This window comes from Chenopodium album, chromosome 13, assembly GCF_948465745.1.
Source record: "Chenopodium album chromosome 13, dcCheAlbu1.1, whole genome shotgun sequence".
Taxonomy (NCBI): domain Eukaryota; kingdom Viridiplantae; phylum Streptophyta; class Magnoliopsida; order Caryophyllales; family Amaranthaceae; genus Chenopodium; species Chenopodium album.
This window is the reverse complement of record NC_137846.1, coordinates 37,675,231-37,694,733: the sequence shown is the minus strand read 5'-3', so window position 1 is coordinate 37,694,733 and position 19,503 is coordinate 37,675,231. Positions and strand designations below refer to the sequence as shown.

Here is a 19,503-nt window from a genome sequence, read left to right as displayed (position 1 = left end):
GCTTAGGGGTGAGCATAACCGGGTACCCGGTTGGATTTTATGGAACCAAACCCGGACCCGGTTATAACCAGTTCCTGAAATTTGGAACTAGAATTGGAACTGGTTATACCGGATCTCAAATATCAGGAACTGGTCTCGTAACTAGTAGGTACCAGTTCCAAATCCGGGTACCCGGTTATTTCGCTACTGCTATTTTTTTAATACCAAATTTTATTGTAAGTAGAAAATTAGGCAAGTTTAGAATGACTCTAACAAATTAGAATAATCCAGATCTAAACACTAAGCAAAATTCAAGTCTAGTAATTCATAACAGATCCAAAAATATATATATAAAAAAATATGTTTAACAAAAACAACTTCTAAAACAATTAACTTATCAACAATTATACAATTAGAAATTCAGAATTTATAACTTTTTACTTTAATATTCACAAAACAAAAGAGGACACCAGAAGAATGGATAATGCATGTCGAGGATGATGAACAAGTGGACGAGGAGAGAGAAAGCAAGGAGATTGAAGAGAAAGATCCATCAATTTGGATGTCGAATTGCCGATGAAGCTGAAAAAGAGTAAAAAAGGGTAGAGAGAGAGTGAAAGAGGAATTGGAGAAATGTTTGAAGGAGGCTGACAAAAAGGATACTCTACTACGTATGATACTAGGGTTTTGTGGTCTAATAGACAAATGGGCCTAATTTTCTCATGGGTTGTATACTAAGCTTACTTTAAAAATTCCAATACCGGGTACTGAAATTGGTTTTAACCGGGTCCAATTTTTTGGAACTAGATCGGGTCCCAGTGGGACCGTTTCCGGGTCTAAACCCGCCGGGTCCTAACCAATTTCGGTTTTAAAACCGGGTAGGCAGAGTTTTTGCTCACCCCTAGTAAAACTACACACATATACACAACCTCAACAACAAAACAAAAAGAGAGGAAAAAAAAAGAGGGGGAGAGACGAAGACGAAGAGTCTATAACGGCAGAAGCTACTGCTGTATTCGACGGGAGCCTAACCACCACCTCCACAACCGCCATCAACACCCACCACTGCACGGCCAGCCACACGCTATCACACGGCCGCATCAACCTAACACGGCCTTACCTTATTTCAATTCGGATGCGCTCGGGCGAAGCTACGGTGGCGAAGCCGAAAGTAAAAATTGAAGATCAATGAGGGGCGAAGACGCGACAACGAAGACGAAGACGAAGACGAGAAAGAGTTTGAGTTTTTCTCTCTTCGATGGTGGTTGTAGTCATATTGTTATTAGATGGCTGGCTTGCAAATGAGTTGGCAGCCAAGTCTTGTTCACCAAAAACGCAAAAATGGCGGCCCTTTAGGGTTGCAGAATCTCGGCAATTCCTGTTACCTTAATTCTGTTCTTCAGTGTCTTACTTATACCCCTCCTCTTGCCAATTTTTGCCTCAAGAATCAACATTCTTCTCATTGTATGTCTTTCTATATCTTTCGTTTCGAGTTTTGTTGTGGTTAATTTTTGAATTTGTTGTGTTGATTGTTTTCATCGATTTTTGATTAATTGTTGAATTTGGTATGATTGCATCAGTTAATTTTTCTGTTTTTTATGTATTAATTTGATTTGATATGGTTTTATTAGGTTTATTATTTGCTACCATTAGTTTATTGGATTTGTTTTATGCTTGTGTTAAATTTCTCTGTTATTGTCTATTTGAGATTACCTAGAGTATTATTTGGCGAATTCCTGTTCTTGAATACAATTCGAAATCGATTGTTCAAGTTATATGGTGGGTGATTTCTCATATTAGGTAATTCAATGAACAACTTTATGTGCTAATTGTTTGGACTTGTTGATTTGTAATTTAGCTAATTTTTTAGAATTTTTGAATGTGTTTCTGTGATATTTTTCAATATGAGCTTTAGCAAGGGTTAAAGTTGCTACAATTTATTGTTTAGTTCATTGGATTTAGTCAAATTAGCTGCTGGAATTCTATATGGAATTGATGGGTTATATATCATATGTGCAGGTGATTCTTCATCTGAGCCTGATAGAAAACGAGACTGCCCGTTCTGTATATTAGAGAAAAGGATTGTTCGGTCGTTGAGCCTTGATTTAGCACTTGACACACCATCAAAGATTGTGAGCTGCCTCAGGTTGTTTGCAGAGCACTTTAAGTGCGGTAGGCAGGAAGATGCTCATGAGTTCCTCCGCTATGTCATTGATGCTTGCCACAACACGTGCCTTCGCTTGAAGAAATTGCAACAGCAGCGTGCTAGGAAAGTTTCCAATGGAAGCAGAGGAGAGAGTTTTGTTGGGGCTTCCATTGTGAAAGAGATATTTGGGGGTTCTCTGCAAAGTCAGGTGAAATGCCTTTCTTGTGGAACTGAGTCAAATAAGGTCGATGAGATCATGGATGTTTGTCTTGAAATATCCAACTGCAGTTCACTTAAAGATGCCATGAAAAGATTTTTTCAGGCTGAAATTTTAGATGGTAATAATAAATACAAATGCGAGAGGTGAGCTATTTCCTTCACTTAACTTATATTCATACATATCATCCACTTCTTCTCTGTTTATGTGATTAACTTTTGCCTGCTTAGATGCAAGAAACTAGTGGCTGCTAAGAAACAAATGTCCATTCTTCAAGCACCAAATGTACTTGTAGTCCAGCTTAAGGTGGGTTGATTATGCTTCATTTCCCTTTTCACTTCAAATGTTTATTTGGATACTAGTAAATGATAATGAGCTGTGCTGTGTTTTGAATGGGCAGAGATTTGAGGGAATTTTTGGCGGAAAGATAGATAGGGTGATTGCATTTGAAGAAATTTTGGTTCTTTCAAGCTTCATGTGCAAAGCAAGTCAGGTGAGCTTATATCCTTTGCTTTTCTTACTAAATATGACTTAGTTTTGTCACCTCTTTTGTAGAATAGGCTAGTAAAACTTTTAAATTCTTGTCACCTGCATCCCTATTGCTTAGTGTTTCGGAGTTTGGAGATAGGTTTGGTGTTAACTAATTTCAAAGCAGGTCAATGATTTGGAGCATTAAAATACGTATTTCGGTTGTGATTGTGGGAGCACATGCCTATCAAAAAGATGTTTGTGTGTACAAAATTTAGAGTATTCAAATACATTATTCGGTTGCGATTGTGGGAATAGTTGTGGTGTCACAGGAGATGTGTTGATCATATCATGGTTGTCGTGATGCTAATTTCATTTCCTAGTCTTTTTAAGATTTCATCGTAGTTGTATGTTGTTGGATAGAGTAGAAAAGTGGAGGATTGGAGTCATTAGTAGGGTGACATGGGGAATCATTTACTACATCAGAAGTAACTTTTGAGGGAAACATGGTATGTACTATGTGGCAATCAATGTGGGGTGATCTGGTTAGGCAAGTAGGAGGTGAGTCACATAAAATTTCTTTTTAAGTTTCACTATTTCTCCCTATAATAATCAAACAAAAGTAACCCATGGCGCACATTTTGTGTCTCCCTATAAGTGACCCGAGCACTACTCACAACACCTTTTGTAAGTCACTTTGCCTTGTTACTTGATGCGTTTTTCCTTTTGCGCCTTGGGAACACTTTACATATAGTGATGCATAAAATGAAAAGATGGAACATGTTTCATAAGAGTCAAACTTAAGAGTAGGCCAAATAAGCTGTTATTGAAAACAAAGGGCCAACCCATCCAAGGCAAGTTAGTTATAGTTATATGCAACAAATACTTTATTAATGTTTTAATTTGCTTGCCCGTAATTTACTCATGGACATGAAGGAGCTAGTTAGAAGTCTTTCAATCTTAGCTATCCTTTTTTAGTCCACACAAATATATCCAAGTTGGAATTAGTGACTATTTATTTTGTACAAATTTACTTCGTTCTGAATATTTTTCTTATCTTATTTGCTAATTACCACTAGGTATTGATCGCAAGACATTTTTAATTTTGTTTATCAAATTAGTCGTTTCTAATAATAATTATTTTTAAAGGACACAACACACAAGCCAAGCTGAATTACATATAGATTTATACAATGGTTATAACAAAATAATTAACAGCCAAATACTACAATACAATGTTTAATATGATCATTGGGATATTGCTAGGCCACATATTTGCTGTTTCTTGAAAACATGAGCTCTGGCATATGTGATTTCTTAAAGCTTTTTAATATTAAGAATTGCAAGCGCATGAACTCTCCAAGTATTCCTTACTATTTTCTTTCTTTTTTTATTTTATTTTGTTTTAAGTATTTAACTATCATCCTTATTCTAGTACCGTATCTTTATATACCTAGGCCCTGCCTGGATTGAGGGGAATGGAGGGTAAAATTTAAAGGGGTAATAGTTATGGGCTTGTAACCTTGGCCTGGATTGAGTTTAATCTTTTGGCCCTGTAAAAATTTCCCCTCAAATAAGGGTAATATATTACCCAGGCCCCCCTAACAGTTACTGGTTAAATTCTAACTTACCCATTTTTTATGTTTCCCCCTTTTTTCAATCTGCTCCCAGATTCTCTTTCTCCTCCTTCCATAGCCATGAAATTGCAATATGAATTCATTTTGTTTTCAGATCTGGTATGCATAGTGATTTTTTTTTAAATTCAATAATTTATTAATTTCAATTTTCATTTATTATAAGTTTACTTCAGTTTTGACCTTGATTTTCAGTTATAAAAAAAATTATTGACTTGATTTCAATAATCAGTTTATTTTCAAAAAAATTAACATCAATTTTTAACTTGATTTCTTCAATTTTTTTTTTTTTTACTTATAAATTTCAATGATGGTCTGAATTGAATTTTGAACTACTTTTCTTTTTATGCTCTTTTTTTTTTCCTTTCTCTTTTGACGAGATTTTTCCGTGAGATTTTTTTTTTCTTGTTTTTGTTTTTCAGATTACTGTTGTATAATTGTACTATAAATTTAATCATACTTATAATTTTTGGACGAGGATTTTTTAAGTGATTTTGTTGAAAAAATGTAAAAATGTGATTTGTTTGTTTTGACTTAATAATATTGGGATAAATTTCATGTTTGTAAATCGGGTTTTAATTTTATTACTTTATTGGATTAATATAATTTAAATGAGTTTTAAGAAAAAAAAATAATTATAGAAGAAGAATGTGCAGCAGGCAGTAGCAGGACTAGCAACTAGTGACTGCTCCATATAATGCCTAAGAAAAGAATAAGTTTCCCTAGTAATAAGTTATCTTGTGCCAAACTTACTATAAATGAGTCCCCTTAACAGTTTCCCTCCATTAATTACTTCCCCCTAACAAATCCCCTCCTAATCATTATCCCCCTAACAACTCCTTTAAATCCAGGCAAGCCCCTAACCTCATAAAATTAACCCCCAACCATATTGTTGTCCGCACTTACACTCCACGTTCGTCTTCTCCAACCCTTCACCATCATGCTCATGTTTTTCAACCTTCCATTCAAACTTCAACCTTAAAAAAAAATAAAAAAAATCAGGCAACCATCTATATTATCTCCACCTGAACCTCTCTTCACCACCCCCTCTTCTATAGCACCACAACAATGATGTCGAAATAAGTAGGGATGAGCAAAAGGCAGGGTACCAGGAATGGGAAGGAACCAAAACCATCAAACTTGGTTATGGCCCTTGTGGGTAACAGAATTGGCAATGTGTTATACCAGGAATGGGAAGGAACCAAAACCATCAAACTTGGTTATGGCCCTTGTGGGTAACAGAATTGGCAATGTGTTACAACAGGTTCCGGAAGTCGAGTGCCCAAAAATTGGAATCACAACTGGAATTTGCTATTTAAACCCAAGTCATAAATTAATGCAAGCCTATTCCTAATTAAAAAAAAAGAAAAGAAGATAGAATAACAATATTGGCTCAAATCATAAATAATATCTATGCTCAAACTATGTAATAAATTGTTTTAATTAAATGACTATTCAAGTTTATGAAATGACATGGTATCTTGAATCTTAATCTAAATCAGGTGGTTCCAATTCTGGTTCTGCTTTTGAGGAACCCATTACAACTATTCAGATTTAGGAAAATTTTGACTGTGCGGTTCACCCTTAGAAATAAGAACATCCATCACAATGGCACCTGATTATTTTGAAGGTAAGATAAAAAGACAACTTATCCCTGAAAGGGTTGACGTAATTAATTGATTATTGGGCAAAATATGGCCACTGGAAAATTAACAAGCTTTTCCCCTCTCGATTATCTATTTTTCCCTTGTCACTTAATTTTTGTTCAATTTGCTCTCTCTCTCTCTCTCTCTCTCAGTCTACTTTAGGTTACTTGACCGGTGGGGTGGGTGGGTGCTGGTGTTAGGGTTTATGAAGGGTTTTGATGGGGTGGTGGTGACTACCAGTGGTGATAATGGTGGGGGCAATGGGTGGGCGGTGGAATTTGGTGGGTGTGTAAGTGGTGCAAAAATGGATGTGAGGGTGGGGTTGATGAGGGTTTGTTGGTGGTGGGGCATTGGTGAGTATGGTGACAGTGTTGGTGGTGGGAAGTCTGTTGGAGGTGCTACTGGGGCAATGGGTCGTGGTTGGATTGTGGCAGTGAAGTGGGGGGTGGGCTGCCAGACTGCCTTTCCTCTAATCACGTGGACGATAACGTAATTAAGTCCTTGCATGTAATCCCTTGCAATTTCTTTATTTTTCATCTAATAAGAGGAAGTACAATTTATGTATGAGATCAATTTCTATTTATGGTGCTCAGGGTCCTTCTGTTTAAAAGTTTTACTACTTTATAGTTTCAATTTGTGTAATATAGACAGATTCACTACTTAGTTACTTTTTAGACTTTTTGTTTAAAGGTTTGCGTGTCATGAAGAGAAGTACTAGCACTCAAGGAAGCCTAACTATCTCATAATCTTCAGCTGTAAAAGCTCTTTTTTTTTTTTTTTTTTTTTTTTTTTTTTTTTTTAATCACCCCATCTTAATATTTGCACAACAATTATCCTTGTTTCTATGTGTAAGTACCTCAACATGTGGTCCCTGTACCTTTTTTTTTTGGGTAGTTACCGTAGTTTGTAGGCTGAGATGGTTGTGTGGAAATAATCAATATAATTAGGAGTGAAGATATTAGGAGGATAGTTGGAGTTTGGTTTGGGCATGTGAGACTAAGACTTAGAAGATGTGCTGGTGAGGAAAGTAGAGGGTTTGGATCATGGGGATCTTAGAAGAAGATGATGGAAACCAAAGGTGACTTCGATGGAAGATTAGAAAAAGATACTAATAGTTTGGGTTTATAAGTCCTAACGAACTTGATAGGAAGGAATGGAGGGATGATCATAGCAGGTCACTATAGGAGAATAAGGAGATACAATAATGTCTCATGTAGCCGACCCCATTATTCTGGTTAAGGCTTTTATTGCTGTTGTGGGGTTAATATATTTGAATTATAAATATTATATCTTGTACTTTCTGTGTAACTGTCATATTTCAAAGTAGCTGTGGGTCTTTTTTTTGTGGTTCTCATCACTCTCCATTTAAGGTTAGTTTATTCTGCTTATACACTTTATTACAATTTTGGCATACTATGTTAATCACCATACTCCTCTTACCCTGCAATCTTTACACCTTCCACAACCTCCTTCTTACTATATCTTACACTGATACTATTTTTGACACACTCTTACTTTATCTTATGCTCATCTTTTTCATCGTTTTCTTAATTACGTATATTTAGTGAGTCGATAAAAAATACGGAGGTAGTATACATTGTGAGTTGATCATGGGGGTCTTGCTTTTGGTGCTTGTTTAGTGGTCGATGTCAATTTTTTGTATGTTTTAAGAATTGTTACTTTTTGGTCTAGTTGGGGGACAGGAGATTGCATCAAAATAGACCGTGTAACTTATACTGTTTCTACTATTTGTTATATAATCTGTATGTGAATTTTGCAGGATCCTCAGCCTGAGTATAGTCTTTTTGCTACCATTGTGCATTCAGGATTTTCACCTGAGTCTGGACATTATTATTCATACATTAAGGTTCACTTCTGACCTTGTACATGCATAATTTGCGGACTTAATGAATAGATCTGTCATTGGTTGCTTATTATCTTTTTATTTGGTTTTCCTTTCTTTTATAATATATGCAGGATGTTATGGGTCGTTGGTATTGCTGCAATGATTCATATGTGACATTATCAACTTTGCAAGAAGTACTTTCTGAGAAAGCTTATATTCTTTTTTTCACCCGGAATGGCCAGAGACCTGTTGCTGTTGATAATACTGCTGTGTTAAATGGAGTGAAGCCTTATGGGATTAATGGCAGCAACATGCCTAAATCTCCGAGGAGCTCTATTCCTGCAAAAGCAATGAACATGAAATCATCTAATGCACCTTCTCTTGTTAAAAGCATTCCATTTGCTAGTAAGAATGTTGACGCTTCTGCTATTCTACAAAATAAATTAAGTGGAATTACAAATTCACTTGCTAAAAGAATTTCTGGTAGTGATAATGGGACAGTTGATGTTCAGAAAAAGGAAGCTGTGAGAAGTAATGGAAAGCCAAGCCATTCTGTTTGTAAGCAGATGAATGGAAACAATGTGCATTCAATGCAAGATATCAATGGAAAGTGTAGGAATGGTGAACATAATGCCGTTGCAAGTAGCCTGGTTTTGATAAATGGTGATACTCATCTCAAGAATGGGAATCTTGGTGCTGTAAAAGGAAGTCTTTGTGAAGACAATGGCGTAAAATACAAAGAGACTGCCAGGAAGGTGATTGATAATGGCGTCATCCATAATGGTCAAAGAAATGAGCGTAGTGATTTCTCTGGCCCGAGAAAGCTGGAAAACGGAGAGAATGCAGGGAAGATGCTCGACAATGGTGCCCTTCATAATGGTCAGAGTTATAATTTCTCAGGCTCCAAGAGAAATTTGGAAGACAGGGACTCATGCATTTTGTTAGCCAAAGATTCCAAATCACGGGCTAAAGTTGAAGAATTTAAGGAACTGTATGTGTTTTTATTCACAACGCTCTCTTCTTCTTCCATCCCAAACTCATTAATAGGATGTGTAAACAAACAAAGGAGAGTCAAGCTTCCCTGCAGTACCCCCCTCCCCCCCCCACAACCCAATATAAGAAGTGGATTTATGCCCCCCACCCCTCCCAATTCAAGAATTTCTTACATCATAGAACATGTGGAATGATTCTCCTGACCAACACACTCCTTTTTATATTATATAATAGCTACTTTCGAGTTATGAAACAACGTTCTTAAATAAAAACAGAAATATATGAATATTAATTGGTGATGAATAAGAAGAAAAGGATGATATGCTTTTACAACTGAGATTGTAATAAGTTTGTGCTTGTTGCACTCTTTGTTACTAGTGTATCTTTGTTTTGACATGATGTCTTTTGAATTTATTTAGGTTTGAGCTGAATATAATAGTGTATAGATGATAAGATATATAATTTGTTTAGGTGATTATTACATGATATCCGTATCATATGATGCTTATTCAGATTTATTTCCAAGTCGAGTAGAGTTATGTTTTCTTGTCAATTTCATGTAAGAGATTGCTATTACAGTTCTAGCTGAATAGCATATGCTTTTGTGCACCAGTTTACTTAAATGCTGAATTTATTTCTCAAGAGTTTTTCTTATGTTGATATTTTACTAAATCTCCAGTCTTCAAAAGGAGGCTGCATTAGCTCTGCAAACATGTGGCTGGTCTGATAAGGTTTATGAATACATGAGATCAAAGAAGAGGGTGTGTGTGGATGCTTGCAGCTCAACAGATATCAAAGAGCCAAAGTAAGTCTTACAATTTTAAAACTAGATCAGTGTTCTTATCTTGAACAAGATTGGTCAAAATAGCAAAGTTATTTTGTATTGAATTGAATTGGGTGAAATGCTGAACGTTTACTTTTACATTGGTTGATAGGTTTTTTTTTGACATACCATGAACAAAGCTGTTTGCTCTGCAGTCAAAGCTTTGCATCTCACATTGTTTTTAATTTGAATGAAAGTACAAAGTTTTGCATCTCACATTGTTTTTAACTTGAATGAAAATACCACTCTCTAATATTGGGCAGAGTTAAGTTGTTAGGTTTGACTCCTATAGAAGGGTAGGGCATGGTCATGAATATTGCATTGTAAATTGAAGAACAAAGGAGGTTCATAGATAAGCGACGAGAAGGAATGAGCTCAAATTTGACAGTTAGTGGCAGTAGTTCTTAGATTGTAGATAGTTCTCTTTAGTGATTTACTAAGAGGCTTGCATATGCTTCTGTGCCATCTTCAAGAGAACCAGTGTTCACTAGAACGCTAGAAACCCCGTTATTGTTACACTGATATATTTATGTTCATCTTCGACAAACACCCGGATACAATGGTATACAATAATCCCACCTTTGACGCGTCTGAGACATGGGATTTTCCCCTTAAGTTCTGCTGCTAGTGTATTGAAATGCTATCTTCTTCATAGAAGACTCATCTTCACCTTTAGGGCTGGAACCTTGTGCTTCATTACTCTTGTTTTGGGTAACCCGGTAAAACTTAGTATGTGTAATTACCATATTAAGAAGGCGATTGTTATGACTAATGGAAATGGAGTGGAAAGGAAACAAATAAGTGGGAGGAAATGAATCATTAACTCTTACTTTTGCATTTGTTTGGTTTAATCATGGAAAGGAATCACTTAAACCTATCTTCCTTTATTTTTGTTTGAGGAGAGTTAGGGTAATTGTTACCTTAGGTTTTAGAGAGGTAACAAATGAGTGGAAAACATTAGCCTTGAGTAATGGTAATTGTTACCCAAACCTTCCAACCAAACACTTGGTAACGGTAATGGTTTATTTAAATCTATTTCCAATCAAAAAACACTCTAACCAAACATGCTCTAATTGTTTTATATGCTCTCCTCTTTAAAGCAAGTATACCTAATTGGAAAAAAGAATAATGTTGAGGTATTAAATTTAGTATGGACTATGAAGATTATTACAATAAAATATGCACTTTAGTTTAGTTTTGTTTTGTTTTTTTTTTTTTTTACCTATTCTCCTTTTCATTTTTTGTCTAAATATCATCTCCTATTCTACCCCCTCTCACCCCCCCCCCCCCCCAACTCAACTTTTGCCTTCTTGTCTCCTCTTCAATGCTTCTAGTTTCATTATCACTATCTCTGGCCATTATTTTTTTCCATTGACAATAAGCCCTCACCCACTAACACTTTGTCTTTCTAGCTGACTAAGGCCTAAATTTGTAGAGTTGATGTGTTTGAATATCACCATAGATCTATATACTGGCTGGCAAAGACTGGCGATGAAATCGATTAGAGTTTTGAAGATAGAGGAAAATTAGTTTACAATTTTTCTTTTAATGCTGCTCCATCTATATCTTCCATAGATGGATATATTGGCTCCCTACCCATGTTGTGACACGCAGACAAGGTTACAAAAACGTCGACTACCTAATCATACATGCTTTAGTGAGCATAGCACAATGTCTGTGATTTCCCAAGGCGGTTTATAGCTTTAGTATCATATTCTTCTTTATAAGACAGACGGGAAGAGTTATCTGCTTTTCAACAGCTTTTTTCTGAGTTCTTTTAATGGGGAACTTAATTATAGTCTTGGTATCCTAAGGGGCCTTCAACTAGGAAATCTAGTCTCACCAACTTTCTTTATGTTACTTGAGCTGTTCTCAGAAGTGTAGGCTGACTGAATGCTACCTGTGAGTGGCTCTTAAACAATTCATACTCTTTCTACCTGATTAGAGAGTAATGTTAAGGTTTGAAGTTTGTTACCTGTTTAGACTTTAGAAAGTACTGGTTTGGATCCCGTGCATGCTCAGATATTACTAAGATCCATTTTTTCAAATAATTCAAAATATATTATAATAAAAAATGCAACAAAGACAATTGACATACGATTATGTCTCACATTTTGTGCATGAAAAAAAAAATTAATTGAATAAGTAATTGTATACATATAAGCTCTATTACTCGGACACGGCATTTTTGCCGTCATACCCGGGTTGGTACGACCTGACACGGATCCAGGTATGAAATCCGTTCCGGACTCGCCATCTAGCCCTCGGGTACAGCTATTCACAGTAGCCATTGAAGAAAAGAAGCTTCTAGAGAGAGAGCAAAGAGGGAAGAACGAAGAAATTAGCCATTAAAGAAAGATGAAGGGTTTTAAGTATTTCTTTACCTTTATTTTATTTTTTTGAGGAATAACTTTATTTAAAAAGGCTTTCTGATTTCCCAAGAAAGAGATGTACTGTACATTTATTTAAAAAAGAGGCTTTGGGGTTTCCCAATAAATTGGTACAGAAAAGCTGTGGTACTCATTTTTTTTAATAACAAATACTGGTTTGGCTTCCCAACCAAGCTTTTATAAGATTTTATAATGTTTAAATTAAATATTATATTATATTATTTATTTAGTTATTTAAAAGATATGTATCAAAATTTATATTGAATAAATATTGAGTAAAAAGATTTGTGATCTGTGCCAAATAAAAAATAAATAAAAACGTTTTTCTTATGGAGTATTGATGTTTTTTTTTTCTTAAAGAATTTATTGCCTTATCCGTACCCGAGTCCAAAGTTAAGACGGTGTCCCCGTGTCCTAAATTTTTGAAAATGACTTATTGGACACTCGGATCCGTACCAATATCGGATACTCGTACCCGTGTCAATGTAACATAGCATATAAGAAATTATAGATCTGAAAATGATATTAGTTTATACATTTTTTTTGGTTTTGATGATTTAGACTTTTTATAAATGTTTATTGTTGTAAATTATTTTTCCATAACTTTAGATTTATTTAATATAATTGAGTTCCTTATTGTTGATAATTTATTAATTAGACATTGACATGTTTTCTTTTATTTACTAGAATAAAATATATTATTTAATTATTATTTAATTCAACGACAAAAATGGTAATTTAAGATATGTTAGATTTAGTAATAATTAATAAAAGAATAAAAAGAATAAAATTGCAAAACAATAAATTGGAGGGAAAACTTCTTATCAGAGAATGACATGTGTCATTTAAGGTTTCTCCTTTAGTATAGGTTTATAGATTGTTAACATACACCTTTTTTTTTCTTAGTAAAACGTAGATTGTATACATCTTCTGTGTTTATTGTCGGGGGTAAATAATATAAATAAAATTAGAGTGCTCCTTGTTGTGTTTAACATGTTTATTGGTCATGATTTTTTCTTGGGCTATAAATCCAGTTTGTTGCTTGAAAAGTTAATTGCATCAGTTTTGGAAAACCTTTTGCTTTGACAATTCATTCTAAAGGGTAGATTGACTCTATGAGACAATTGGAGAAATGGAGGCCCCTTGTCTTCTTGAATGTCTATGAGACCATATGGACTTACAGAGACTACTTCTGTTCTTAAACGATTGTTTGTTGTCTCCTATAATTGCGTTAAATACTTAAAAAAGCTTGTAATTTTTGAAAAGTTATTGGCAGAATTTTTAAGTGGCTCCATGAATATTATGAATACTAATATGTACTAGGAGCCTTGTAAAGGGTGCCCCTTGTTATTTGCTTCTTTCAAAATTTTATAAATTCAACTAACTTGGTCTATTGGGTAGCAAATTTCTTCATTCTTGAAGTGTTGTGGCTTGTGAGGCTCTTTGTTATAAATTGGTCCTTGAGGTTGAGGTCTGTATCTAGGCGTATATATACCAATTTATCATCAATTTTACGGTTCTTCATATTATCTCTTTTTCTGTCCTTTTGGTTTTTGGGATATTAGGATCACTACAGTGATTTTAAGAAGGCCTTATGGCCTATGTTTCCCAGAACGAGCATTCTTGCTGCTGCATGTGTGTCAATATGACATATAAGAATGAGGATTTATAAGTGGAATATGTACCTAAGAACTTGACCTTTAAATTGGACACTTTGCTGCTATGAACCACAAATAAAAGAAGGTATGGAGGCTGAGATGATAAAGAAGACTAGAAGAGGCAATCTCTCTCTCATTTTGAGGAACTATAAGTGGAATATGTACCTAAGCACTTGACTTTGAATTGGACACTTGTGCTGCTATGAACCACAAACAAAATATGGTAGGGAGGTTGAGATCATAAAGAAGACTAGAAGAAGCAATCTCTCTCTTATCTTGGCCTGTAGTCTATAAGGTTATTGTTCTCGTAAGTTTGAGTGGTTTTAATGTAACTATATGTGTGGGTCAAATAAAGCTTCAATTAAAGTAAGCTGACACTGATTAAAAATATACTCCCTCCGTCCCCTTTTGATAGTCCCTTATGGACAAATTTTAGTCCCAAAATGTTCACCCCATTTGCTTTTTCCAACAACCATTAATGTTAAATTTTTACCAAAATTCCCTCCAATTTGCAACAATATTTGTGCAAATTTAACTTTTCCATGTAAATTTTGTTTACCCATATACTTTTATTACTTTCTTTCTCTACTTTTTTGCATACCCAATGTCAATGTATTTTTTCAATGTACTTTAACTATTCTTATTTGTATTTATTAATTCCCGTGAAAAATGCCCATAAGGGACTATCAAAAGGGGACGGAGGGAGTAATTGTTTGGATTTTGCATTTTAAGTTTCCTTGGAAGAATTTCTTTGGCTCTTTTTTCCTTCAATCCAGTTGCATGTTTACATATTTGATAAAAATTTGTTTGTAGAATGTAAAATGTTGTGCCTTATTTTTTGTGCCCTGATTGACAAGAGTGTCTTCCTGTTTTATTTTTCGCCATGCTTTTTAAAATGATAGTATTTTGTAGAATATTTACCCATATTTGACATTCATGCCAAATCTTTATTATATGGTTTGACAATGGGAACCTGGATAATTTAATTTCATAAGGTCTTTTTGGATTGATAGGTCATAGGTTTGCTGTACCATGTTGCTTCAAGGTTGTATTGGCTCGTGTCTGGTCCGTCCTTGAAGTTGGGCTTTTTAGTGATGTGAGAGTTACATATATTGAACAGTCGATCCTTGTAGGTTGAGATCTTCCCTTTTACACAAGAGTTGTACAGTATGCCCTTGAAATTTATTTTTGCCAAATTTGCTACTGAATTATTAAGGACACTCTAGAGGTATTCCTTTGGTATCAGAGATGTGGGTGGTGGGGGTGGGCTATGTATCTCTAATGATCCCTAAATTTGCCATTTCATATGATGAATTATAGTATCCAAAAAGCCATGGTTGTGCTATGTAATACCTCATGTCCTCGTGTATCTGAATTTCCTATGTTGGCTCTTTGGATGTACCGATCACTAAAACTATTACCCTAATATGATCTCTAAGGATGATGTCCCCATAATGTTGGTTTTGGGGTGATGTACCACTTGTCTCGAGCTCTTGCTAATGGAGTGATGGGTTATCTTGCACTTTGTTGTGACAACTAATGGTAGATTCTATTTTAAGGCTCCCAGTTAATGTTCGGCTAGTTGCCTAATCCAGTTACAGACTTGCAGTTTCTAATTTTATTACATGAGTTGTTGGAGCATAAGGATGTTAATGTTTGTGGTACTTATGATATATTTCTATGAGTTGGTTTGAACTAAATGAAAGGATTTATTGGATTGGGTGGGCTAGTCTTATGTTCTTTTGTTCCCCCTCTTCAGCTCTCCCTATTCTTTCTTTCTTTCTTTTCTGGTTGGTATTCAGGAGGAGTGAAGGACACAGTCTTGTTAGCTTCTAGTTACACTGATGCTCACTGGACATTCCCTAATTTATTTCAAATAGATTTAACATGTGATTGGAACTTTTTTCTTCCCCCATATATTCGTAAGTTTGCCGAAATATTGTTTCTTTCTAGTTCTAAATTCATTCCTTAATGGCACTAATCTAATATAGGATAGGGCTGTGCCTGGTTCAATATCGTATTTTTTGCTGTTTTGATTGAAGTTATAACTGTGCATACAATCTAAATATGTAAAGGTATTAGTTGTTAAAATCATTGAAAGGTTATAAACTCTTTCATCTAGAGGTGCTGGACAATGAAAAATGATGGTTATGTTATACTGGAAAATTTATTAGTGTAGCTTCATGAGTTGGATACACTGATGATAGAAGGAAGTGGGTAAAATCAATGAGCTCTCTGCTACCTTTATTATATGCTGTGTGTTTCTTTCTGAATTAGCTTGTATTTAAGAGTACCACGGGTTGTTCAAAGGCCAGTCAAAAGATATTTTAGATTTTGTGCCATTGTCTAAATATTTAAATTGCTGGAGAACAGCCTATTTCTCTTATTTCTCTTTGCCATTGTATCTTTCAGTGGACATGACTAAGAATATCTGTGCATTATACCTTGTGATTTGAGGATTGGGTAGATAGGACTCATAGTAGGGAAACTTCTGAGCTGAGGTTTGGTCTGTGCACCAGAAGATTTCCATGTTAAAAAGTGTCGCTTGAAACATTTATATGATTGTGAAATGTGTTGGTTTTCGGAATTTTCTTCCATTCCTCTTTGGAACCAATTTAGTGCGACACCAGGGGGTCGGGACGTGAGATCATCTGCAGCCTGTACTCCTTAGAATAGGGATTAGCTGTTTTGGGATAATGCTTCTCAGTGGATGTTTCCTGTGCACCTTAATTCCTCCGTCAAAGTGCACTCGAAATGGGATCAATAGTATTCTTGTGGGAGGATTTTGAATGTCTTATTGATTTCACTTAACTTGGTGCACCTACCTCCACTTAAGCTTAGAACTGCCATGCCGGTCAATTTGGGTGTTACTTTTTGGTTTTGGGTTTATGAATATGCACATACCATATGGATTTTGTTCAACCGGGGTAAAATAACTGGTCAAATGTGGTTTTTTAAATTTTTTGTAAATCCTTTTTTGACATGTTATTTCAGGATTGGGTGAGTTTAATTTGGGTCAGGTATATTTAGGTCTGGTCTTTTTTTGGTTCATGCCGGCTTTCAAATATATCACATTTTGGTTAAGATATGGTCAGTTCTCATCTCCTCAAGCTTTATTAAATTTTGTGTCATGTTCAGATTGACTTATCTCTGGTTTAAGTAGTCTTATTGCAATTGCATATCACTTGTCTTGAAGTGAAGTTCTTATTTATTCCTTTATTTAGGAACCCTGGGGCGTGTAAGTTGTAAACATTTAGTTTAGGCAACAAGTTTATATAAAGAAGACAATACTTCCTCCGTTCCCTGCAACATGGGAAGGGAGCACGGATTTTAAGAAAAGGAGAGAGGTAGAGAGGAATAAAGATAGGAACCCATGTGATGATGAGAGAGAAAGAGAGAAAACATGTGCAAATAGGGAAATGTTGCAATATGTGAAACTTCCTAAAATGGTAAATGTTGCAATACTTGTGGAACGGAGGAAATACTATGCTAGGTTGCAATTATGGGGAACAACTAAACACATAAGTCTAATATGTTTGTAAATTGTAATTGGTATTAAAAAAACGTGGGCACTTGAATTGTTTTCTGCATCTTCCGGCAAACTATATTTAATCCAGCTTGTTTTGACAAGTCTACTCATAGCTTAGTAGAGTGCAGAATGAGTATGCTAAAGTTAAGAGATCCAAGATGTCTATAAGTTACTTTGTTTGTTGGCATATTGCTGAAAAGAGATTATATAATTAGTCTTGGCTAGTATATCGCTGGCTATTTGGTTGGAATATGGGGTAAGTAATTTTCCTTGGTTACTTTAGGGTACTGAACAGGTTGATTTTGTTGGGTTTTAAAGGCACCCGCTGTTGATGCACTCTGTAGTATCTCTATTTTATGGCAATCTGGAGAACTTTGGTGGTTACTCAGATATATTCCAAAAGCGTATAAGTTAATGCTAATTGGCTGTAGATGGTTCTCTTTTTCTCCCCCTCAATCAAGGTAAGCATTTGGCCAAAGCCCTAGTTGACCTTTATGAGTCTTAGATTTAAGTGTTTTTCACACAGTTAAACTAAATGTTGCTTGTAAGGTGGCATCTTATCTGTGAAGATGCAGAGTTGTTAGCAAAAGGTGAATATAGTTCTAGATGTCTTGTGTAGGCCAATTTTTTGGCGTATATACATGTAAAAACACTTGGGTTTTAGGAAAAACAAGGAGCCAGGGTTCTGCAAAAATTTGTGAACATTTTGGTGTATTTGACTTAATTTAACAAGAACATGCAAGCCCATGCTTCTTTCCCATGGAGAATAAAATGGTAATTCTACCTTGTTGCCCTGGTGTGGGTCGATTTTAAATGACTTGTTTGCTGTAAAATTTCCTCAATGCTCTGCTGTGGCAGATGTGTTATTCAATTTGTAGACGTTGCTTTGCTTAAAAAAATTGAAGGCATGATAGGAGCATGAGTTCTTGGTTTCTTGCTAAAAGGGCTTTATGTTTGAAGCATGTTCTTCTGTGTTAATCAAAAATGGGTTTTCAGTGGTAGTTGAACATCTGATAAATTGTTTTCAGTGATAGTTGAACACCTGATGCTAAATCATGCTTTGGATGCCCTCACCTATATCCATTTTCTCTGTGATGACCTGCTATTAGCATCAGAGTATAATTTTCAACTTTGTGACTAAGGTGCTTTGGTTTTGAAACTAATTTTTCTTATTGGTGCTGTATTACAGGAACATGTTAATTGCCGATGCCAGATCTACGTTTATTTCACAAATTCCTGGATCTTTGAAAGGAATCCTAATCGAACACATTAGATCATTCAACAGCCAGAAGTAGTTCATAGGTGTTACTCTCGAATCGCATGGCAGAAGAAGGTATCTGGCAATTTCAGAATTTCATTAGCAGACTCCCATTTAGTTTGGAATGGGTTGTAAACTTATTTGTAATATTCGGGGATGCTTACTATGCGGCCTCTCCCGTATACATGTTATACAGTTGCTGGTGGATGCATATCGAGTAGACAACTATTTTCTGCCTATTCTTCTGCTGAAAGTGATTGCTACCAGTCAGATGGTAATGTGTCAGGGCTGATATGTTAGGCTTTGATGTACAAATCTTGAGGTAGGTTTTGCAGTTGGTTTGATGGAGATACTCGGAAATTGATGTATTCAGCTACATGTATAATATCCTTTTTGTTCTTTACTTATCCCATTTTATGGATGTGCAACAATTTTTATCCGTAAAATGTGGCCGGAGATGAAATTATACCCCAGATTCGAGGTTCTGTATTATTCTGCTCTGTGCAAGAGTTGCATTCATTTTTTTTTAGATGCATTTACCTAAGTACCTGTGGCCTATTTTGCTCATAACTTCCAGTTATCAAGGATATTTTGGAAAATTCATAAATAACACACTTGAAAATGAATATAAAGCATAAAATAAACTGACGTAAACATGCACATTACCACGTTAATTACTATTAGCACATTACCACCATTTATTACTTACTACCTTAGTCGTATCTTTAGCAATTTATTTTCATTCGTCCAGTAATTTGGAATAGCAGTAATTTGGTTTTTGTTTTTTTAAATAGCAGTAATTTGGTTGGTTTATGCTTGTAGTGGTGCTATGTTATTTTATAGGAGGGAAATTATATAATGGTTTGTGAAAGTTATAATGATAGGCTTGGTCCCAGAACAAGGTCTTGTAGCCATT

The 19,503-nt window shown here is 35.3% G+C and overlaps 1 protein-coding gene across 2 annotated transcripts; it reads left to right on the top strand.

Annotated features, from left to right (window-relative positions):
• The first annotated feature begins 902 nt into the window (after positions 1–902).
• Positions 903–19,087, top strand: LOC145576615 (ubiquitin carboxyl-terminal hydrolase 25-like). Of its 2 annotated transcripts, XM_081634341.1 has the most exons (9): positions 903–1,443; positions 1,999–2,488; positions 2,573–2,648; positions 2,743–2,835; positions 7,871–7,957; positions 8,068–8,927; positions 9,609–9,734; positions 18,519–18,662; positions 18,784–19,087. In XM_081634341.1, exons 1-8 carry the CDS (start codon positions 1,266–1,268, stop codon positions 18,622–18,624), a joined length of 2,016 nt encoding a protein of 671 aa, XP_081490467.1. In that variant the 5' UTR covers positions 903–1,265; the 3' UTR covers positions 18,625–18,662; positions 18,784–19,087. The 2 variants fall into 2 exon arrangements, with proteins under 2 accessions (XP_081490467.1, XP_081490466.1); XM_081634340.1 differs by having other exon boundaries at positions 18,519–19,087.
• Positions 19,088–19,503: the final 416 nt, after the last annotated feature.

Excerpts from the sequence above, each read along its gene's own strand:
- LOC145576615 (XM_081634341.1), top strand. The coding sequence starts at position 1,266 with ATGGCTGGCTTGCAAATGAGTTGGCAGCCAAGTCTTGTTCACCAAAAA. Across the intron at positions 2,649-2,742 it reads TACTTGTAGTCCAGCTTAAG|AGATTTGAGGGAATTTTTGG; the intron begins GTGGGTTGATTA and ends TTGAATGGGCAG. Across the intron at positions 7,958-8,067 it reads ATTATTATTCATACATTAAG|GATGTTATGGGTCGTTGGTA; the intron begins GTTCACTTCTGA and ends TAATATATGCAG.